The sequence below is a fragment of the Primulina tabacum genome, chromosome 15 (genome assembly GCF_025594145.1).
Source record: "Primulina tabacum isolate GXHZ01 chromosome 15, ASM2559414v2, whole genome shotgun sequence".
Classification (NCBI taxonomy): domain Eukaryota; kingdom Viridiplantae; phylum Streptophyta; class Magnoliopsida; order Lamiales; family Gesneriaceae; genus Primulina; species Primulina tabacum.
The window spans coordinates 28,402,940-28,424,348 of NC_134564.1; the positions used below are offsets into that span (position 1 = coordinate 28,402,940).

Below are 21,409 nucleotides of genomic sequence, written 5' to 3' on the forward strand. Positions count from 1 at the left end.
GAAACGAAATTGTGAAGGCAAATGTCTCTGCCAGCCTTTGGGATGACTCCGTCCCGAAAAACTACTAAACATCGTGAATATTTTTTGAAAAGTAAGAAGCGAATGAATCGTTATTATGGAAGATAAAAAGTAAGATGAAAACATGTTCTTATAAACTGATACTAAAAATATGATGTGTATGAAAAAAAAATGTTGATAAAATTCTAACAAACAATGTTATGTACATGCAAAAAAATCTTAATAGAGTTCTAACAAACATTATTATAAGGGGGCAAAATTCATAAAAAAGCCTCTCGACAACTTTTTATCCAAAATGCCTTAAATGAATAAATTAATGACAATACTTTTATTTTAATAAATAGACCTAATTTGAAATTTTTAAATCAAATTAGTTGATGGAATCCGATTTTTATTTTATTTCTTTTAACATTAATATATTAGTTTTTTTATTGCATGTCTACATTTTGAACCAAACTGTAGTTGTACAATCTATATTTCACACGCATAAAAAAGGAGAGTAACAAAATGATAGGGACAAAAACTTGTTTAAGGCGATCTCATGGATCATATTTTATGATACGAATATCTTATTTGGGTCATCTATGAAAAATTATTACTTTTTATGCTAAGAGTATTACTTTTTATTATGAATATCGGCAGAGTTGACCCGTTTCACAGATAAAGATTCGTGAGACCGTCTCACAACAGACCCACTCAAATGATACTCATGATGATTTATAACAGAGGCAATATCTATATCACTGAATCCTTTTGTGAAACAATATATCCCATCAATTCAATAATCAATATATAAATAAAATCTACCATACAATAAATATATATCAATTACATCTCCTCAACTCATCTTCCAGTGTCGATGTGAGTTTATTAGATTACACACCTCAATGTAATTGAATCTAAAGGCTACAATTTAGCGGTGAGGATCTCTTGCTTAAGCAAAGGCCTCACATATTCATAGTAGCCATCGGGAAGAACTGAATCATTCAAAGGATCCTTCCATGCCGCCTCGTAAAGTTTGGGATAAACATTCCCATCATACCGTCCCAGAATAGAACCAAGGAAGTGATTGGTATAATTGAATGAATCAACAAGTGCAATAGCATTCGGACGAACCTGAAACGAACCAAAATTCTAAATATGCCGTGACCTTTTTGGGGAGGTACGTTATACGAAATTACAGAAACACACCTTGGAATACAGTGATCTTAACAGATCATTAGCGAGTGAAGCTTGTTTTGGAGTGACATAACCGGTTGCAAGGAAGTCGCCTTGGTGCTTGTGAAGAAGGAAGAGGTAATATATACCACAAAGCACCTCTAGCTGTTGCTTGACCCCTTTACCAGGGATTTCTTGCTTCAGTTTCTCGATAAACCTAAGCAGGGAAGGTTTTTATCAATCACAGCTCAGCTAAAATATGAGTCTCCGCAACACAATTTTAAACTGTGGTAATTTAATAATTTGAGGCTCAGAAACAGAATGAAGTTTGCATGCAATATCCGCACATAGGAAGAGCATGAAATCCAGAACCTTAAACCGAGCAAGAAGACGATGATGCTTTTATTCTACATTACCCTGATTCTGGCCAAGTGGAGTGCTATTATACGAAATGTTACGTTTTTTTACTACGTCAATTGAATATCAAATGTTTCGGGTGCCAAGTGTAACAATGTGTTTATAATTATTATTTGGGTTCAAGGGTGGACTAGGCAGGGAATATTGAAACACCAATACATAACACAAAAGCATAGGAACCAATTAACTTGCCAGAAATACAGAACTTATGGTGTGTTGGATTGAGTAATTTAAAATCAGGACTTACAAGTCCTTTTAATTGTTTGGGTAATTTTGACTAAGAGGAATTTCCAACACATCCCCTGTCGATTAAACCTTTTGCTAATTATTGTGATACAATTCAAATGTACCTAACCTTAGTGTCATAAGTCCAACCTTTGAATCCTTTCCACAAATGAAATATTTCACATCTAAGTCAAATTAATCCATCCAAACATGCAACCTCAGAGATTTGGTCCCGACAATTTAGATGTAAAAGTTTAATGGTGCACCTTCCATTGCTGAACGGTCAGTTTACGAAACCAGAAAGTTTGCGAATGGATCATGGGTCACCATCATAATGTTTGGTGGTTTTGGAGCAAATGGGAGATGTAAGCTCTCGAGAAGCATATTGTTATTTAGAAGAACAATAACACTTACTTGGAAACAACAATTAGTTGACAGTGAGCGACTGCTGCCTCAACCAAATCAGCTGATAGCTCTGCAAAACCTGAAAGGCGAAAGGTAAAAAAATAACACTATGAATGAAGAGAAACTACAAAATGGATTTCAAGATGATGCATTCTCAACATACAAAGGACCAAAAAACGAAACCCTTTAAATTGTTCAATTTGATTCTAATCAGATCAGTCAAGATACGCAACCTAAGATCATGTTTGGGTTGATAGATTTGATTTGGAGAAATAATCGAGTCATAATTTCAAATGGCACTCCTCGTGTATTTAAAATCCACCACAATTATTAATGAAATTGCATAACTTGATATGAAGCAAATTTGAAATTCAATTCTAGTTTGTTAATCCAAACGAGTCAAAAAAATTGGAAATCAATGGATTTAAAATCCATCATCTTAAATAAATTAATCCAAGCACAACCTAAAAATATAAAATTTCGTATTTGTATTTTCAAGTAATTCACTAGAAAAACCTAACCTTTTTGAACACTACAACTGCATTTCATTAGCTGTTCAATTCTTCCCATATAAGAAACAGTCCCAACTGGTGGTTTGCCAGTTCCAATCTGGGAGACAGTTTTCACAAGAAATCGAGCAACCTAGAGGAGAAAATGAATAGATTAGCAAAAGCTTAAGTGTGCATTACCACAAAGGAATATTTTATCAGCAAAATAAACCTCAAATTATGTATAGCTAAATGCGGAACTATGGAAATTATTAATATGAAGTCTCATCAAACATTAAATCATTTGATGTCATACTAAAGCTTGACATACTACGTTAATCATTTTCATTCAATTCATTATTTTTCACTATGTCTCAAAAAACGAAAATCAAAGCAATTTGCGCTGAACTACAGCATACATGGCTTGACATGGAACCTCATATAATATTGGAAGTCCATCCACTAACAAGGCAACTGCCATTTTAACCGAACACCAATGATGGTCCATTAAAGCCCCAAATTTTGGTCCATATAATGTTCTAGCTCCAAATAGTATCATTCATAAGCACTGAATTGACCCCAAAAAATAAACTTAACAACAAAGAAAAAACACAAAAAGTTAGAGATAATAGGAAAAAAATTGGTGGTCGCCATCATTTGGCGATCGAGATCCAATCCAACATTTTTCTTTATAGCCACTCCGGACCAGAAAATACAAATGAAATATTTGCTGTCTCACACTCCATCAAGCAGATCTTTTTCCACGAAGAAAAGAAGCAAACATGTAATGAGTGGATATGATTATTAGGGAAATACAAAATTTCAAGAATAAAATGCATCATTCACACAGAAAAAGCTACCTGTAGAAGCAGCACAATGTTGTCCCCTTCATATGTACAAGCCGGAACATAGACCGCAAATAACTCTGGAAGTCCACTACTGCAAAGGTAACCATGGCCTCCACATAACTTTCGACATTCTTCAATACCATCCTGTGATGCAAAAGTAGAATAATGAAAAGACTTGCTCAAAACTCAGTAAACATGAAGTTTCACATCAGTCGCACCAAGACAAATTTGACTACAACAGAAGTCTCATATTGCGCATATCAACCACGACAAAGTCGTAAAGGCAAACAGATACCCTAATATACACAAGTAAGAATGCAGGATGGAACAACACTCACATATGAAAATACAAGGGTAGAAAGATGAAATATGTGTTACTTACAGCAGTGGCTGTAGTAGTCAAAGACTTCAACCCGGCAGTACAGGCATGAGCTTCGGGTAATGTTGAAAAGTCATTTGCTTGCAATCTTTCGGTAACATCGGTGTACAGCCATTTAAGCCATTCACCAACAAATCTAAAGGCATAAGCAGAAGCCAGCAAAGGGAAAAGTCAGCTCTGTTGTGTTTTGTAGTCAATAACCTAAACAAAAAGGTGTCCAACCAATAATTAAAGATAAAAGAATAATAACATAATCAACTAAAATTCTAATACATGTAAATACCAGGATTAAAAGCATATACTTAATCGGTGAACCTGTCCATCAATAAGCATCACATGGAGCTTCATAGTGAAAGTGAAATCAGACACATAACGTTGATCCATATTCAATGATACAAAAGTTTCAGTCCAAATGCTGTTATGGTATGTTTTCCCCAATCAGAGAAATAGCTACGAGTTATAACTACCACATTCTGAAATAACCCATACCTGAGTTTCAGGTTTACCATTTTGGGATCCAAATTGTCTTCGTACAGCACTATATCTTGTAGCAATACAAACGGCCTTTGATAAAGCATAAGATGCATCCACTACAATTGTTTGTCGAACATATACCATAGTCCCATAAACTAACTGTCTTGGGACATCAGATTGCTTATATTTGCCCTCTATTGTAACCTGTGAAACCCTGAGAGATACAAAAGAATCAGCTACACCAACATTTTAAGAATGCAAAAATGGAAGTTTACACGTGTTCTCTTAAAAACCGTTACAAAAGTGGTTGTGCAGTGAACAAATGTGTTGTATTTACAGACAAAATGCATGTCAAAAAGGGAGAGTTGAATACAGTGAGGTCAATCCAACCCTTATGACATGCAAACATTTGTGACTCAATCAGATTTTGACCCATCAAGATACAAAAGGAATTCCAACAGCAAAATTACTAGCCAAACCTGCACATACTGTTCTTTCTTGAATCTTGCAAGGAGAGTGTATGAGATTAAGATATAAAAGTATCAATAGATATCTGAGACAAAACATAGAACTAGACCAACATGGAAACGCTACCAATGATAATTACATTTCCCCAAAGTTGACTTCACTACAAGCTGATTTTATCATCTTAATATTGGCATTGAGCTTCTTACCACAATCCTTTCATCAGAAAATGTCAAAATTAAAACCCAACTTGTGATACACTTCCACCTACTATAGGGGTGTCAATCGGGTCGGGTGGGTAGGGTTTCAGGTCAACCCGCGAAATTTTTTTATTTATTTTTTCAACCCGAACCCAACCCGTACACGAAGCAACCCGAAAACCCCCAACCCGAACACGAACCCGTCTAACCCGACTCAACCCGTCTAACCCGAATTTTATTTATTTTTTTTAAAAAAAATTAATTAAAAAAATTAGAAAAAATAAAAAATTATAATAATATTTTAATTTAAACACATAATAACAAAATTTCCGATTTAAATTTGAAAGTTTAATTGTAGAAAATTAAAGTATATTTACTAAATCAAATAAACAATTGTTAAAAAAATAAAAAATATACAAAATAAATATTAAATTATAAAAATTTATCATATAAATATACAATAAATTTTATTCAAACATACAATATATAAAAATATAGGTAATATTTTCAAAAAAAAAAAGTTTTCGGGTCAACCCGCGACCCAACCCGACCCAACCCGAAACCCGTCTAACCTGGCACTAACCCGAACCCACCCAACCCGAACTCGAAAAACACCAACCCGAACCTGATTTTTTTCGTATTGAGTCGTGTTGGATTGACGGGTCGTGTTGCATTTTGACACCCTTGACCTACTGAAAACATTTCTCATTTTACGTAACTATAAGTGTCACTTGACCATTCCACATGAAGAACTGAAGTTTCATAAAACACATATAATTCATAACAGAATTAGACCAGTCTGACCAGATAAATAGGATTTGAAGCATTTTATGAATAACGAAGTTGCGAAAAGGAATGAGGCCTGCCTCATCAGCATTTGATTTCTCGGAATGCGAACATGCTCAAATCTCACTACGCCGTTGTCCATGGTGTTGTATGCTCCATTTCCAAACTTCATACCAATATCGCCAACAGTTATTCCTGGAAGAGGTGTATGGTCCTCCATTTTCCGTAGTTGGACAATAAATCCTATTATATGTTAGTTAGTATGCAACATTATGAAGGAAGAAAACATACTTTACACCCAACTACCTGTTATCCAATAAAAACCTAAAATTCCTAGCTTCTTTTCTTTGGCGACGGGAAGCCCTTAAGGGAAGCGTATGGGTATCATGTACTCACCGTGCACCCCATGATCTTTACCATCAGGTGATGAGACGAGCATAAACAACAGCATGAGTTGAGACTTTACCAAGTCCACCAGGCCACCACTATAAGAATATAAACAGTTAATGAATATGTGATTGGGAAAATTAAATGACATAAAAAGAGAGTACAAAATACTGTACTATTGACTGTGTGTAGATATTTCAAAAGCAGAACATACAGGCACTACAATATTGCAAACATCAGAACAAACAAACATTAAGAGAGAAAAAACACTAAGACCTTGTCAAAAAAATGTTACTTACTTTGCTTGATGTCAAAGTGGGACTATGAATTACAAATTCATCTGTTTGAGGGTCGAATGAGGCCGTGGTTTCAAGACCTTGCACATTAGAGCCATGACCAAGTTCTGTCTGTGCATAGCAACCAATTATTTTCATCTTATAGGCCAGTGGCAACCATTGCTGCTGCTGTTCATCGGTGCCTTGTCCCTTGATAGCTGGTACGAACATTCCCTGCACAGGAAAGTGTAAAAGTAAGTCATAATGTTAGAGCAACTCTCCCGAAACAGGCCTGGAAGATAAAGTCTAAGTTACCAACAACTTCAGTAAAAATCAATATATTACAATTAAAAAAAAAGGTAAAAGTAAAACCTACCCAATGAAGATCAGTATACGCCGGCTCATCCATGTAAAACCGTAACCTGGATGCCTCTTCCTCTGCAAGAATGATATTGAAGAGATAAGAAAAATGTTGTCAAATAAATATGAACCGTACAATCACCTTCGAATAAGGAAAATCTTGCCTGTCAAATGAAGTTCGATGATCCGTTTCCATGCATAAGCTGCCTTCCTAAGTGTATTTTTGAACAATTCCTTTCTTGGTAGCATAGTTCTTTCATCCTTCCGAAACGCCTAAAGCCAACAAAATAACACATTTAATCATATTAGCTATCAGCATACAAACAAATATCAAAATCTTCCATTCATCAGAGTTTTAGAAGTAGTATTCAAAAAGGTAAATATTCCATTTTCTAGGTAGCAACTTAACTTCTAAAGGACAAAATCTCTTTCGTCGTTTCTTAAATTTATATTTGCTAAATATCACTTTCTGTAAGGTCAAATGCGATAATATAATCCAACTGCATGCAAATCTAGGAAAAATAGAAAATGTCTAATTAAATTATTGTAATTGCATTAATTATATGTGGTAGACATGTTTACATGTTTAAAATATCATTTTCTATTAGAATGCATAAAACTGTTTTTTAAGGGTTATTCGAGACGCCGCCAAGGAACAGAGACCGGGGACTGTAAACGAAAATTATTTTTATTAAATGATTATTTTTAAACCAGTGTCTTTTGAGATATTTTACATGCCGAATCGTATTTAAACCGGTAACCGATTTTTGACGAAAACAAGGACTTTTTGGAGGTCGGTTAATATTTTCGAAAACTTTCCTAAACGAGATATTTTTCCTACATTATAATGGGCCTATTATACTAAGTTTATTGGGCCTAAGTTTTTACCTTATTATTTATAACCATAGGAGGTATTTCCAAAGCCTAAAACTCTTCAACGCCTCAAGCAATAAGAAACCTAGGGTTTCTCTCCCTAGAACACACGCACACACACCTACAGGTTTAGAAGCAATTCACGTCGGTTTTAAAGAGGATAAACGCAACAAGGATTTTCCGTCTCTCCGACAACGTCCCTTCGCGTCTAGAATTGAATCTTCGTGCGTGAATCACGCAAAAGCACACCTTATTCCTTTTTTTCTCATCATTCATACCATATTATGTGTGATTATGTGTTCTTGCATGAAAAATCTCAAAGCATCATGGTATTTTCGTTTTTAAGGGTTACACATGGCAGTGTTCTAAATGGCGTTCTAGGCGGTAGGCGCCCTCGACCGCACCGCCTATTCATGATGCGGGTGTTTTACGCGGCCCAAGCTATACTGGCGTTGGGGAGGCGGGTCGAGGCTGGTCGAAGCGGCGAGCAGGCGGGCTAGGCGGACAAGGCGGCGAGCAGGCAGGGCGAGGCGGGCAGTCAAGATTTTTAAGTTGTAGTTAACAATTTTAAAAACTTAGTCAACAATTTTAGAAACCTAGTCAACTAATTTTAAATATCAAAATCCTAGCACACCCTCACTTTCTTTATTTTATTTTTGGTTTTTACTCTCAACTCACAAGTCTCAACCACCACACACAGTCTGCCGCCCACTGCCCGCCGCGTAAAAGTAATTATATTACTTTGTTAGCATAATAGCATTCATATGATGATGAATCTTTATTAATTGCACATTATCTAGATCATATTATATTATATGAAGGTTCTTTGTGCTTAAACATTATTTAATTGCAAATTTTACATAAAAAATTATGAATATTTGTGATTATATTGCATGATTATCTATAAAAAATTACTTTAAAAAATTCAACAACCTAGGCACCGCCCCGCCATTTACAACCTTGATACATGGAAAACATGACTTTTCCTGCATGATTCTTGATGGTTCTTGTTAAAGAGAAGGGGCTGCCAGGTTAGGGACTCTTAGATGCACGGTTAAGGGCTGGAAAGGAAGGGCAAGGGCTGCACGATTTTTGGGTTCAACAAAGGCTAGGGCACGGCTTTGGGAAGGAAATAGAAAGGGGGATGCTCGGGGCCCTTTCTAGGCGAGGGGCCTGGGCTCGTGAGTGTCCTAGAATCGAGCCATGGTGGTCCACGCACGGCTGGAGAGGCTAGGAGGGGTAGGCGCACAGCTACAGCACAACATAGCTGTGGCCGTGCGCCAGATGGACGAAGCATGCACGTCCTCGTGCATGGCTCGCTAGGGATGGTCCAACTGGGTCCTAAGGGCTAGGTCCTAGGGTGGTTGGTTAGGGTCTGGTCTCGTCGTTTTGGGCTAGGATCGAAGGAGCTTGGGATTTGTTGGGCTAGGGTTTGGTTCAAAGGTGCAGAAAAATTCAGTAGCTTGCTAGGCTTTTCCGAGGGTTCTAAATGGCTTGAATTTGGTTGAGAAAGGGTAGGTTAGGTGTTAATAATTTATGGTTAAAGTTTGGTTAAGATTCGAGTTGATACGTGTTAAAACCGTGACTTCGGTTCAAGTTTTAAAACGAATTACGAATTTAGTCAAGGGGCTTAAGTTTACGACTAAAAAATGTTTATGGGTGTGTTTTAAGGTGTTATAGTAAGTTTGGATGGATTCGGGTCGAAGTTTTAAGGTCCAAGGGTAAAATGGGAAAGTTAGGGTCTTAAGGGCAAAACGATCATTTTACATCTGAAAAATATTAAGAGTATTGGCAATGTCCTGAACGCTGTAATGAATGTTAAATGTTTATTTTGAAAAAATATGAAATTTTATGATGAAAAATGATAAATGCTAAAAGAAGAGTTGCATGATTGGTTTAAAAGAAATGATCTCTATGAATGTATTTTTATAAAGTGATGGAAACGATGAAAATGTTTTGAATGAAGTGACTTTATTGTGACGATAAGGAAATGGGGATTCGTGAGAGACTAAGCCCCAATGGAACCCCGTTTACGGGACTAATCCCCGTGGGAACCCAATACCGAATTTCTATATGTCAAAGCCCAGTAACGGAAAAGTGGGTGTTGGTGTCCTCGCCAACTATAGGCCAAGGTACAGAACGGAAAAGTGGTTACTATTGCCCCGCCGTCTGGTACCATGGTTACAGCTGAGATTGATCGATCGACCGAAAGATGAAAGGATGGTCACAATTAATGAACGGATTTCACCTCAAAAAGTAATGTATGTATATGTATATGAATTATGATGAAAGAAAAGTATACGATGAAAGAAAATGTTTAAGTTTGCATGTCATGAAAAGCTATTTTTATTAAAATTATTTTCACTGTTGCATGTGGATGTATACGTGTTACTTGTTATAATCAGGGGCGGAGGTACATGGGCTTGTACCCGGGCTGGCCCAATTTTTTTTGAAAAAATTTATAGGTAAATTTTGTATAATTTTAGAATAATATGATATTAGCCCGGGTATATAAATTTACAATATTAAAAATTCTAGAGATTAAAATTCTAGCCCGGGCGGAGCCATATTTCTGGCTCCGCCCCTGGTTATAATGGTTAAGGCTTGCTGAGTCAATAGACTCACTAGATGTGAATGATGTAGGTGAGGATTTTACTGTTGAGATCGGAGGGTTGGATGACTGAACTGGCTGGACGGATGGTGCACTAACCGATGACCTATGCATTACTAGTTTTTCCGCACAGCTATCGATTTTACATTACTTTAAAGATTTTGATGACTTTTGGAAGTAAGAGTGGCTTTTGAGATAATTGATGACGTTTATGACTTTATGCTATTTTAGAAAAATGCTAGTTTAGGTTTGGTTTGACGTTTACGATTTCATGACTTTTTCTGCAGTTATGAGTTTTGAGTAAAATAAACGTTGTGTTTATTTTAATGATGCAAAACACACACATATATATATATAGATAGGTGTTCGGCCAAGGCTTTAGGATTAAAAAAAATTCTAGTATATTTTAAAGAAAACGAATTAGAGACGGTTTCACTTTCATACAAAAACAAACACTTTATAACGATATGAATGAAGATAAAATTGTAAGTAAAAAAAATCTAAGTTTGATAGCCGGTCTTATAATCAAAACCCATCAGTCCAAACCCTTGATACGGCTTGAATTCCTCGTACCACTAACAACCAGATGCTCAATAGCCATATCAACCGCAGCCCCTGTCTATACCAATTACCATAGCTTAAAGTCTTGCTTAGTTAAAAGGAAAAAAGAAAGGAGAAAATGCAAGCAAAATTCCAGCCATTTACCTATTTACGTCCACCGACCAAGTTAGAACAAAACCAAAAACAACATAAATAGTGTAAACCAACAAAATTGTAAAAAAAAAAAAAAAAAACTAAAATTACAGGATCGTTAGCGACGAGCTTGGAAATCCGATCCGAAACTTCAAAGGCGTGTGAAGAACCAGCCCATACAATCTTCATCGCCTGCACATCGAACTCCGCCTTCTTCCTCTCATCAGCTAAATGATCCACTCCCGCCATATTTCCCTGGGTCAACAGCAATACTAATTCCACCGATGCAATTCTCGACTTGCTGAGTGATTTTTGAAGTGTTTCAAGGAAAGTATCGATATAGATAGACGTCGAGGATTCCAATGGGGATTTATGCACATTTATTTCAATGGAATAGAGTCATACTTGGTCAAAATTATGGTTAATCAATTCAATTAATTTTAAAAAACCGAATAGAAAATAGAGCGATATGATTTCTGGTTTTTCCTAAGCATCAAAGACATTGTTGTAAAATACTTAATTTATCGGAAAATTCAAACCTAACACAAGGGAATTGTTCTTGTGACCATTTAAGTTTTAAATTGAAAAAAATAGTTATTTTAATTTTACTATTTTGTCAATAAAAATAAAAACTTTAAATTAATCAAAATAAAAATTTTACCTCAAACTCAATTCAGACATAAAACTCCACCCAAAACTTCAGCGCAAAGCTCATTCCAAAACTCAACTCCAAATGTGTAAAACTCGAATTAAATGTGAAAACATTGATCCAAATGTGAAAAACTCGACTCAAATATGAAATCTTCGAACTAAATAAGAAAAACTTGACCTAAACGACTCAAACTCGATCCAAATGTGAAAAACGTGACCACTCGATCCAAATGTGAAAACGTGACCCAGATATAATATGAATATAATTATTTACGTAAATATTCACTCAAATATGACATAGTGTAGGGGTAAGATGTTGTGTCGTGCAAAAATAGAGCGTTTGAATCTGGATTGGGTCAAAATAAAAATTTTAACAAGCATTTGTAAATATTATCATGTCCTTTAGGTCAATCTCTCACTCCCTCCAATTAAAATAAATTGTTGAGACGTCATATATTTTAATGACCCCCCAACTTATTTGGGATACCGTACTTCATAGATAAATAAATAAACTAGTGAAAGGTCTAATAATTGAATTAAGGCTTCTCTTGCACTGTTATGATCATTTTCTTATTCTTTCCTTCTAGAATTTAAAGGAAAATTGCAATTTTCAATTTAAAATATGATCTTATAATTTGAATTCATTCTCTAAAATATTCATTAATTTTGGAAATAAAAACCGATTTTTTTAAAGTTAATATAATTTCATGAATAACATACGATGATATCAAAAAACATAACTTGAGTTCAGTCTTGTGAGCTCAATATTTTTTGCAGGCTCAGTGCGGGTAGGACTGCGGTTCAACTCGGATCTCCACAGACAAATAGAAGTTAGAAAGCGGCGGAAGTGTTTCCGATGTAGTATCTCCGATGCTTAAGTCATTACTTGGACACAAATTAAGTGTGCAATAAAAGTGGTGTTAGTGATAACAATGAGTGAAAGTATAAAATCATGGAAAGTACCTGATATTTATAGAGTGAAGAGTAGCTAGATACCTTGTAGTAAAAGAACTCTTAGTAAGACAAGTCGGTGAAACACCAGATTTGTAGCAATATTTGCACTGACCAGTCCTTGTATTTAGCGGATTATGACTTTTAAATGTATCCGCATATCGTAGAAGTTTATCTTGTACAAGAGGTTTGACAATGTATTTTGCATTAATAGGTCTGTGTATTCATCGCCATAATTATTTAATTGAGATTGGCTCGGACAATCATGCTCTAAGCTCGGTTGTCCGTCTTGTGTGACCTTTTTCCCAAGTAGAGAACAGCTCGGCTATTATGTAGGATCTTGGGCTCTTATTATGGTCTAATTATGTCGAATATGGGCTTATCAGCTTTTGTAAATGGGCTCAGATCTTGTTCGATTCGGATTGGATCCCTGTCGGGTCGGATGTACGGGGTTATCGATGTTACATCCCCTTTTATTCTAAAAGTATTATGAAATTTAGACCAAGTATTTGGACCTATACTCGGCCGACCCGAGTAAAATCTATTGATTCTAGATTTGGGTTTCTTCCAAATTTGTGTTAATTAAGGCTATATCTTAGCCAACAAATGGACGGTCAAGATCGTGATCCGCGCACATTGTGTTTCTTTCAGATATTTTGTTTGTTTTGGATAGTATCTGAGCCGTTAAAATCAATGATCGGGATTTCGATCAGCGTGCTTGTTTTTAGGACCATTGATTTTCGATCAAGATCCTGATCCTGCACACATTTTTTCAATCTGCATTACTTCAAAGATCTTCGAGCATACTTAAAGCTTTCATATTTCAAGCTGCTCAACCTAAGCACACGTCTATCTGATTACATCAGATAGTCTTTTAGTGAAATCATTCTTAAGTGGAAAAAATGATGACATAGAAGTATTTATCTCCGAACATTCATATACTCGTCTCTTTACATTACACACATTTTACTATATGTTCATATATAGTCATTTCTTATTAATTGCCAATTGCATAATACTTGCTTTATCATCAGTCAAGCCGGATACTTATTCTTTTTTTCCAGTGGTCTGGTTAAGCTAGTCATTGAAGAATATCTCTTAGCAGCCTAAATATTCTTAAGGAGAGTCAAAATTTGTAAAAATTTTAAAAGAGTTTATTCACACTCTTTTAAACTCTAATTTGATCCCAACAAATGGTAACAGTGCGTTTTTTCTTGAATTCTGATAATTATATATATTTTAAATGGCATCCTTTAATAAGATTATAATGTTTTCTAAAGAAGACTATGATGGTTGGAAAATACTCATGCAGACACGTTTAGCTGCTCAAGATGATGACATGTTGTTTGTCATTACTGATGGTCCAATGAAGCCGTAGCAAAATCTGATGTTGATCCATAGATGGTGGAAAAACACCGGTCTGAATGGAAAACTGAAGATAAGGAGAGGGCCAACCTCGAAAATGTGGCCAAAGCCATCCTATATAAAACTCTTGAAAAGAAAAAGTTCAGCAAGATCAAGACATGTTCAACCGCCAAAGAGATCTGAGAGAAGCTGACAAATCTGTGAGGGCAACGATCAAACCAAAAAGAACAAAATAACTGTTGCAATCCAGAAGATCAATAATTTCAAAACGAAGCCCGATGAGACTCATTATGAGTTAATGAACGGTTTAGTAGTACTGCTACTGAACTTGTATCACTTGGTAAAGAATACTATAACTATGAAATTTCTTTGAATGTTATGAGAGCACTGCCCAGATAATGTGAAGTAAAGACAATGGCAATAGGGAGTCAAAGGACCTCAACAAACTCGAGTTGTAGGACCTTTTTGTTGATCTAAAAACCTACGAGTTTGAGCTGGGGATTCGGACCGAAGAAAAACCATCCACTCCACAACCACCAAAGCTCTAGCCGCCACAACTTCAAATTCTCTAGTGAAGAAGCTTCCAGCAGAAAATCTGCTGATCAGATAACAATCAAAAAATGTATTTATTTAAAAAAATTAGCAAATTTATGAGAATGGACCAACCCAAATATAAATCTTATCGTAAAAATGATCAAGCTGATGACAATCAGACTTGTTTTAACTGTGGAAAGAAAGACCATTTTATTGTAAATTTTAACATGCCGAAGAAAGATGGTAAGAAGCCGTTTGAGAAGAGACGATCCAAAGATGACAAAAAATATTTCAAGAAGAAGACATATCAAAAAGTACTAGTTGCTGAGGAAACCAAAAGCAAGTGGGCTGACTTGGATTCAGACCAATATAGTTTAGAGACCTCCACAAATTAAAGTGACGATGAACAGGTCAAGTGCCTCATGGTAGATGTTGATCCGGAGGCTTCAGAAATTGAGCTGGAAACTATCAATGACTCAGTATTTAATTTTGACCCAGATGAATTCACACGAGAGGATCTTGTCACAACACTGCATGATATGATGTATGATTTTAAAAGATTCTCGCAACAATTCAAGGAAGCTAAGGTGAAAAAAAAAATGTAACAAATAAATCAAGCAACTCTAGCTGCTCGCAGCGAAAAGAACTTGACTGTTTGAGAGTAAAATAAATCTGTTAGCGGCTATGAATGATGACATGCGAAGAGCATTTTAAGCAATTATTAATGAAAATAAACGATTGATATTTCTAGTTAATTGTTGGAACAAATCTTCTGCCTCCATTGAGAAGATGTGTTGAACCATAGAGTTTTAACTCTAACAAGACATGGATAAAAAGCAAACAGAGTCAAGCTGATTACACCGACCCCAAATCATCGTGCAAAAAGCTAATTTCAACCAGACATTACTCTGTCAAGGGAAAATCTAACTGTTACCACAACATCAGACCAATTCAAAAGAGATACATACTAGATGGGAAAGATGAATGGCCCAAACAACACTTTGTGAGAGAGAGAACACAACACACAGCAACACCTGGTTTTGCATAGAATCACACTCTTTTGGATATACACACTAGTAATCATATTAGACTTATTCAAGTGTGAGTCTCGAAATAGTTAATCCATTTAGGAACCAACTAAAATTGGATACCAAAATCTTATTTGAATTATTGCAGGTACTAAAGAAAAATACTCTTAAAGAATCTACATGGTTTCTGGACTGTGAGTGCTCCAGACACATGATCGATGACATCAAGCTGTTGTTCGAATTGAATAACAAAAAAGGAACAAAAATCACGTTCGATGATAACTCGAAGGATAAGGCTGTGAATAAGGATAAGATTATCCATGAAAAGATAATCATTAAATATTTTGTATTAGTTGAGAATCTTTGCTATAATTTTAGTAGCATCAATCAACTGTGTAAAAATGGTTATTCTGTTGAATTTCACAAACATATTTGCACTGTTAAATCTGCAGATGGTGATAATGTTAATCGAACAAAGAGAACAAAACACATATAAAGTAGCTGGAATGATGATAATTTTAATTCTACCAGACATTTTGTTGCTTTACATCATGATAATAAAAATTGGTTTATGAAATAATCGGCTCAATCACTTAAATTTAAAATTTATGCCTGTAACTTCTTCATATGGACTTATTTGGTCCAATATCTGTGATGAGTATAGGAGGAAGTATAGACCAGAAATCATTGATGATTTCTCATCATTGATGATTTCTCCAGATATATACGGGTTATCTTCATTAGTTCTAAAATGATTTCTCCATATATATACGGGTTATCTTCATGAGTTCTAAATATCAAATCGTTGCAGACCTTATCAAGATTCTTAAAAGAAATTAGAATGAGAGATCCTCAGTGCTGGATCGGATAAGGAGTGACTGAGGAATTGAGATCATAAAAAATCTCATTTCAACCTATCTGGATGATAATTGAATCAAGCACGAGCTTTCAACCGCAAGATCACCTCAGCAAAATGGAGTAGTTGAACGATTTTTTTTTAACTTAAATATCACATATCTTCTGCAAATCAATAATAAGAAATAAAGCTAGACTTGTATCCCTGAAGTTGTTTGTCACTCAAGATTTGCAGAAGATATGTGATATTGAAGTTAAAAAAATCGTTCAAGTTTGTTATCAACTTTTGAGAAATTGATATACAAGATCATAATGTGGCAATTTCAAGGGATATTTGCAACAATGAAATTAATCCAAACTGCACACTTTTTCCTTGTCCATGATTTTAAAGTTTGGTTAATTTTTTGTCATAGTAACTTATGAATTTTTAAATTGTAGCATTTTTTTGTATGTTAAGTCATGTTAGAAAATTAATTAATAGTAAATAAGACGAGAGTATTCAATCAGAAATATGATTTATTCTGAACCGAGATTTCTATTTATATGGTAATATCGATTAATATATATATACCGATAAATACTAATTATTCTAAAATAAATTTATAAACTAATTAACAATAAATATGATTCACAGAATATTAACTACTAGTGCCACTGTACACTATGTACAGTTGGTTTTTTCTGGATAATTATTTTTCAAGTTTAGTTAATTTTATTTATAACTATGGACAATTATATCGAAAATAATTGTAATTAATTTGTTATAGTTTGTAATTATTGTTTATATAATGTTTATTTATTACATAAATAATTATGTAATTAAAATTAATATTTCTGTAATTTTTATATAATGTATGAATTTTAGAAAATTGATGGGATACAGTAATTATGGCAAGTTAATTTTTTTTTTAATTAAAATAGGGTTTTTATGAAAATATTATTTTCCTAAGTTGTTTTGGGTATATGGAGACATATAAAATCGTTACTTAAACCAAGAGAATGCAATGGATACAAAGATGTCGGATCCAGGTGCATGAGCGTCACTCTTGTGAACCCTAAAAAATATGGAGGATTATCGTCAGCGTCACAAACAAAAATGTTAAGAGACACCAATACCCGGCGAAAACTGATGGCTAAATTTTTTTTCATAAATTCCTTATAGAAAAGTACATAATGAATAAAACCGATAATTAATGAATGGTACATGTCTAACAAAAATGAACAGCAAAGGACTATTTGACTGATGCAGAAGTGTTCGATATTCAGATTATCAGAGTAAGAGTTTTGGAACCTACAATGTAATTGTAAGATGCTGACATGATGTTAATCTTAACCTGCACACAAACTTACGAAGACAACCTAAAAAATAACATTAAAAACTTAGCTAAACGACTGTCAAGCACTACGATCTTCTAGGAAGAAATGGAGCAGGATGGCAAGAAACAATCCGATGGCTCGAGAACATGTTCTTTATAGGGCATGAATCGGGCTATGACTAGAGTTGATGCCCGAACTGTCGGGAGCAGGATTTGCATGAAATGCTGATGGCCTTGTCGAACCTTCAACAAGTTTAAGGGACAAAGTGGATGGCCCGGAATCGGCTAGAGATTCACCTAAGCTGAGTTTTGACATGCCAACTAACTGATCAACGTTGATGGGCTTCTTGGAATGGACAGCCATCGGCTTCACCACTTCATGAGTGTCTTCTTTTGTGGGTTCTGCATTATATCCGGGCCAGACTGGTATGGAGAATGGGAAGAATGGTGCCACATAAGCAGGATATACTAGAGGATATGGATATGGCAGGCAGTCAGGATTTGGAACCATGGTGATGTTGTGGTCGTTGGAGTTTTCTGATTCCATCGATTCACTTTCTTTGTCTGCAGAAGGAGGTGGCACTGGGATGGTGCTGCTTTGTGTCTCAGCTTGAGGGCTACCAGAGAGAAAATCCCGAGAAACAATTGGAGTGTCGACCCGCTAAAGAAAATGCAAAACAGAAACAAAAGTAGCATACATATAAGTAAAAGTTTAATCCTTTTTTAGTATGTTGTATGTTCTGAGAATTATTAGAAAGTATTACTTGGGAAGCTTATAAAATATGCTTACTTCATCGGCCACAATATCAAAAAGGCTGGAGCGTCTTTTTCGCCTAGACATGTTATTGTGTCTTATGAAATATTTCTGCGCATGGCTAGCAACCTGGGTAGGTGTTCTAGAGATCACATAGCTCCGTGCGATTCCACGCCAATCACCTTTACCAAGCTTTTGCAAGCCAAGAAGAAACATTCGGTGTTCCTCTTCTGTCCATGGAACACCTGAAAAAATAGAATATCGTTTCAAACAAAAAGTAAACAAACTATAAACTTCACCACCCATCAAAGTAATGCGTGGAAAGACTAAAGAGAACATTACCATCTTTAATAGTTTCACCACCCTTTTTCAGGTTTGGTAGATGCTACCCATATGTGTAGACCCTCATCCACATAACACATGACACGTGTGCTGAGTGATGAATCATGGTCACTCATCCGTACTTCACGGTTGAACGGGTAATCATGATTTATCCGTTTAGCACACGTATTATGTGTTGAGTGGATAAGAACAATATTCATATGGATAGCATGAACAACACCCCTTTTTCATAATGATTATCAAATCATCCAACCAAATTAGACATTCCATATTCCACTCAATTTAAAAGGTATGATTCTGCAACCATACTTCTATGTTAAGGATATACATGTTAAATATGCTCGACCATTGCTCCCACTGATAAGTGATAAATGTAATTTCACATGTAATGCCAACAGAAGAAACTTCAGCGAAAGAAGGCATAAGAAAAAGTCCATAATCGGTCTCATTACGAGGTTACTCTTTTTTGCTGAGATCAAAGTCGGTTTTCAAACTTCCTTTCAGAATCGGGCTTATTACGAGGTTAATCTTTTTTACATCAGCATGTGTTCTGCAATTGAATGGCGAAAAGCAGTAGAAATCCAAAAATCTCCATTCCACTGTCGTTTCTGATTCTCAATCACTTCAATCAGCATCTTGCCAAAATGATAAAATAGAAAAAGAGGTGGACCAAGGAATTCAGTTGAGAGATAACTTGATCAGTGTTTAAATAGAGAGATCTCGTGAATTGAAGTATCTAAGTCCTAATAAAAATCCACTCAAATTGTTAGGTAATTTCATATCCATGGACTTTGAATCTCTCAACTTCCATTTGAAGGTATTTTTAACCAGACCAAGACATTCAAATGTTCAACCTCCCATCCAAACACAACCTTAATGCAATTTTTCAGACTATGAAACTTATTACTTCAGTAAAATCACACAAAATAAATTCGAGGGCAACTGCAAGCGTCACCTCTTGGTTCACCATTGACTTAAACAAAACTAATGTAGCAAAAAAGTGTGAACAAAAAAGAATCCGGATTAAAAAAAATCAATCTGGCAAAACTCTACTTTATTCTGAATAGAATAAGTTGATAAGAACAAGAAAAGCAGAACCATAATAAGCATCATCTCTCTGATATTCCAGGGTAGGTTTCCTAATAAACTACAAAGTTTATCCCAAAACATACTTATACAGAAACAAAATTAAATTCCCACCTCCCTACTCTCAAAAAAAAAAATTTCCCAGCTCCCTTGCTAAGAATATACGCACCCAAGAAATTTATACAGAAACAAACATTTGAAAGTATACCAATACAAATACTGAAACAAATTTATACACAAGACATGCAAATGATCAACGGCCACCATTCTCGTTTTCCACGCAAATCAGTTCATCTCAAATAGTCTACAATAAGAAGAAAATTTGCAGATCCCCAAATCTGAAATAAACACAGATTTCACACAGACAAACAATCACAAATTATCTTAATATAAACAACCAAGTTAAAAACCTTTCTTCCTTTCTCGGCTGATCGAGGAACCAGCAACAAAATCTTCCGACCCATATCCATCGGCAGCAGCTGAGACAGCAGAAGGGTGGTCAGGGGTGTCCGCCGGAGATTCAGCAAAACCGCCGTTCTGCGGGGTCCCGCTTCCGCTACCGCCGCCACCCCCCATATAATGAGACAAATTACCCATACTCGCGCTCTTCCGGATCGACCCATCAGTCAATCGAACCCCAAAAATCTTCACCCCACGATTCGGACACGTCCGAGAATTATGCCCGTTGTGGCTGCAATGCGAGCACCTCCTCGTCATTGAACCAGAAAACATAGACTCCCGAAAACCCAAGAAAATGGAAATCAATCGCTCAGTCCGTCGAAAATGGATCAAATCATCACGATCCAGCCAAATGATTGGCCTTGTTTCTGGGTTTGAATGGAACAGTTGGTGTGTGGATACGGATAAAGAATAGTGAAATAAAATTAACTAGATTTTGAGGATTTGAAGGAAAATAAGCGATATATGGATGAGGATGGTGCACTCTGTGTGCGTGTGTGAATAAAGAAACTAGGCTAAAGATTTGTCTGGCCATTTTGGCTATGTCAAAAAAAAGGTTCATTCGAATAATTTTCTTGAATTTTTTAAAATAAACAAATTTAGCTCGTGTCAATAAATTTAAAATATTATCACTTTTTTAGATAATATTTTTTATTCATATGGTAGAATCTTATATCACGTAAAATTCATATATTTGACCTCCATGAATAAATCAAATTAATTACTATTATTAGTATACAAAAATTCTTGACAAAAACTTGTGTGAGACAGTCTCACGAGTTGTATTTTGTGAGATTGATATCTTATTTGGGTCATTCATGAAAAAATATTACTTTTTATGATAAGAGTATTAATTTTGAATAGTTTTTATTGTGAATATCGGTAGCGTTGACACGTCTCACAGATAAAGATTCGTAAGACCGTCTCACAAGAGACCTACTCAAAATTCTTATGAGATCATTTTATGAGACAAATCTTTTACTCGACCCGAGTCATAAAAATGTAT

General features: G+C 35.4%; 1 protein-coding gene and 1 pseudogene across 1 annotated transcript; both read right to left on the reverse strand.

Moving 5' to 3' along the window:
• Positions 1-733: 733 nt before the first annotated feature.
• On the reverse strand, positions 734-11,468 carry LOC142526685 (peroxisomal acyl-coenzyme A oxidase 1-like; annotated as a pseudogene).
• A 6,196-nt stretch (positions 11,469-17,664) lies between these two features.
• On the reverse strand, positions 17,665-20,912 carry LOC142527115 (transcription factor MYBS3-like). The gene is made up of 3 exons (XM_075631829.1): positions 20,355-20,912; positions 18,553-18,761; positions 17,665-18,423 (listed from the first exon to the last, which is right to left on the reverse strand). The coding sequence occupies exons 1-3, from the start codon at positions 20,674-20,676 to the stop codon at positions 17,917-17,919; spliced, it is 1,038 nt and encodes a 345-aa protein (XP_075487944.1). The 5' UTR covers positions 20,677-20,912; the 3' UTR covers positions 17,665-17,916.
• Positions 20,913-21,409: the final 497 nt, after the last annotated feature.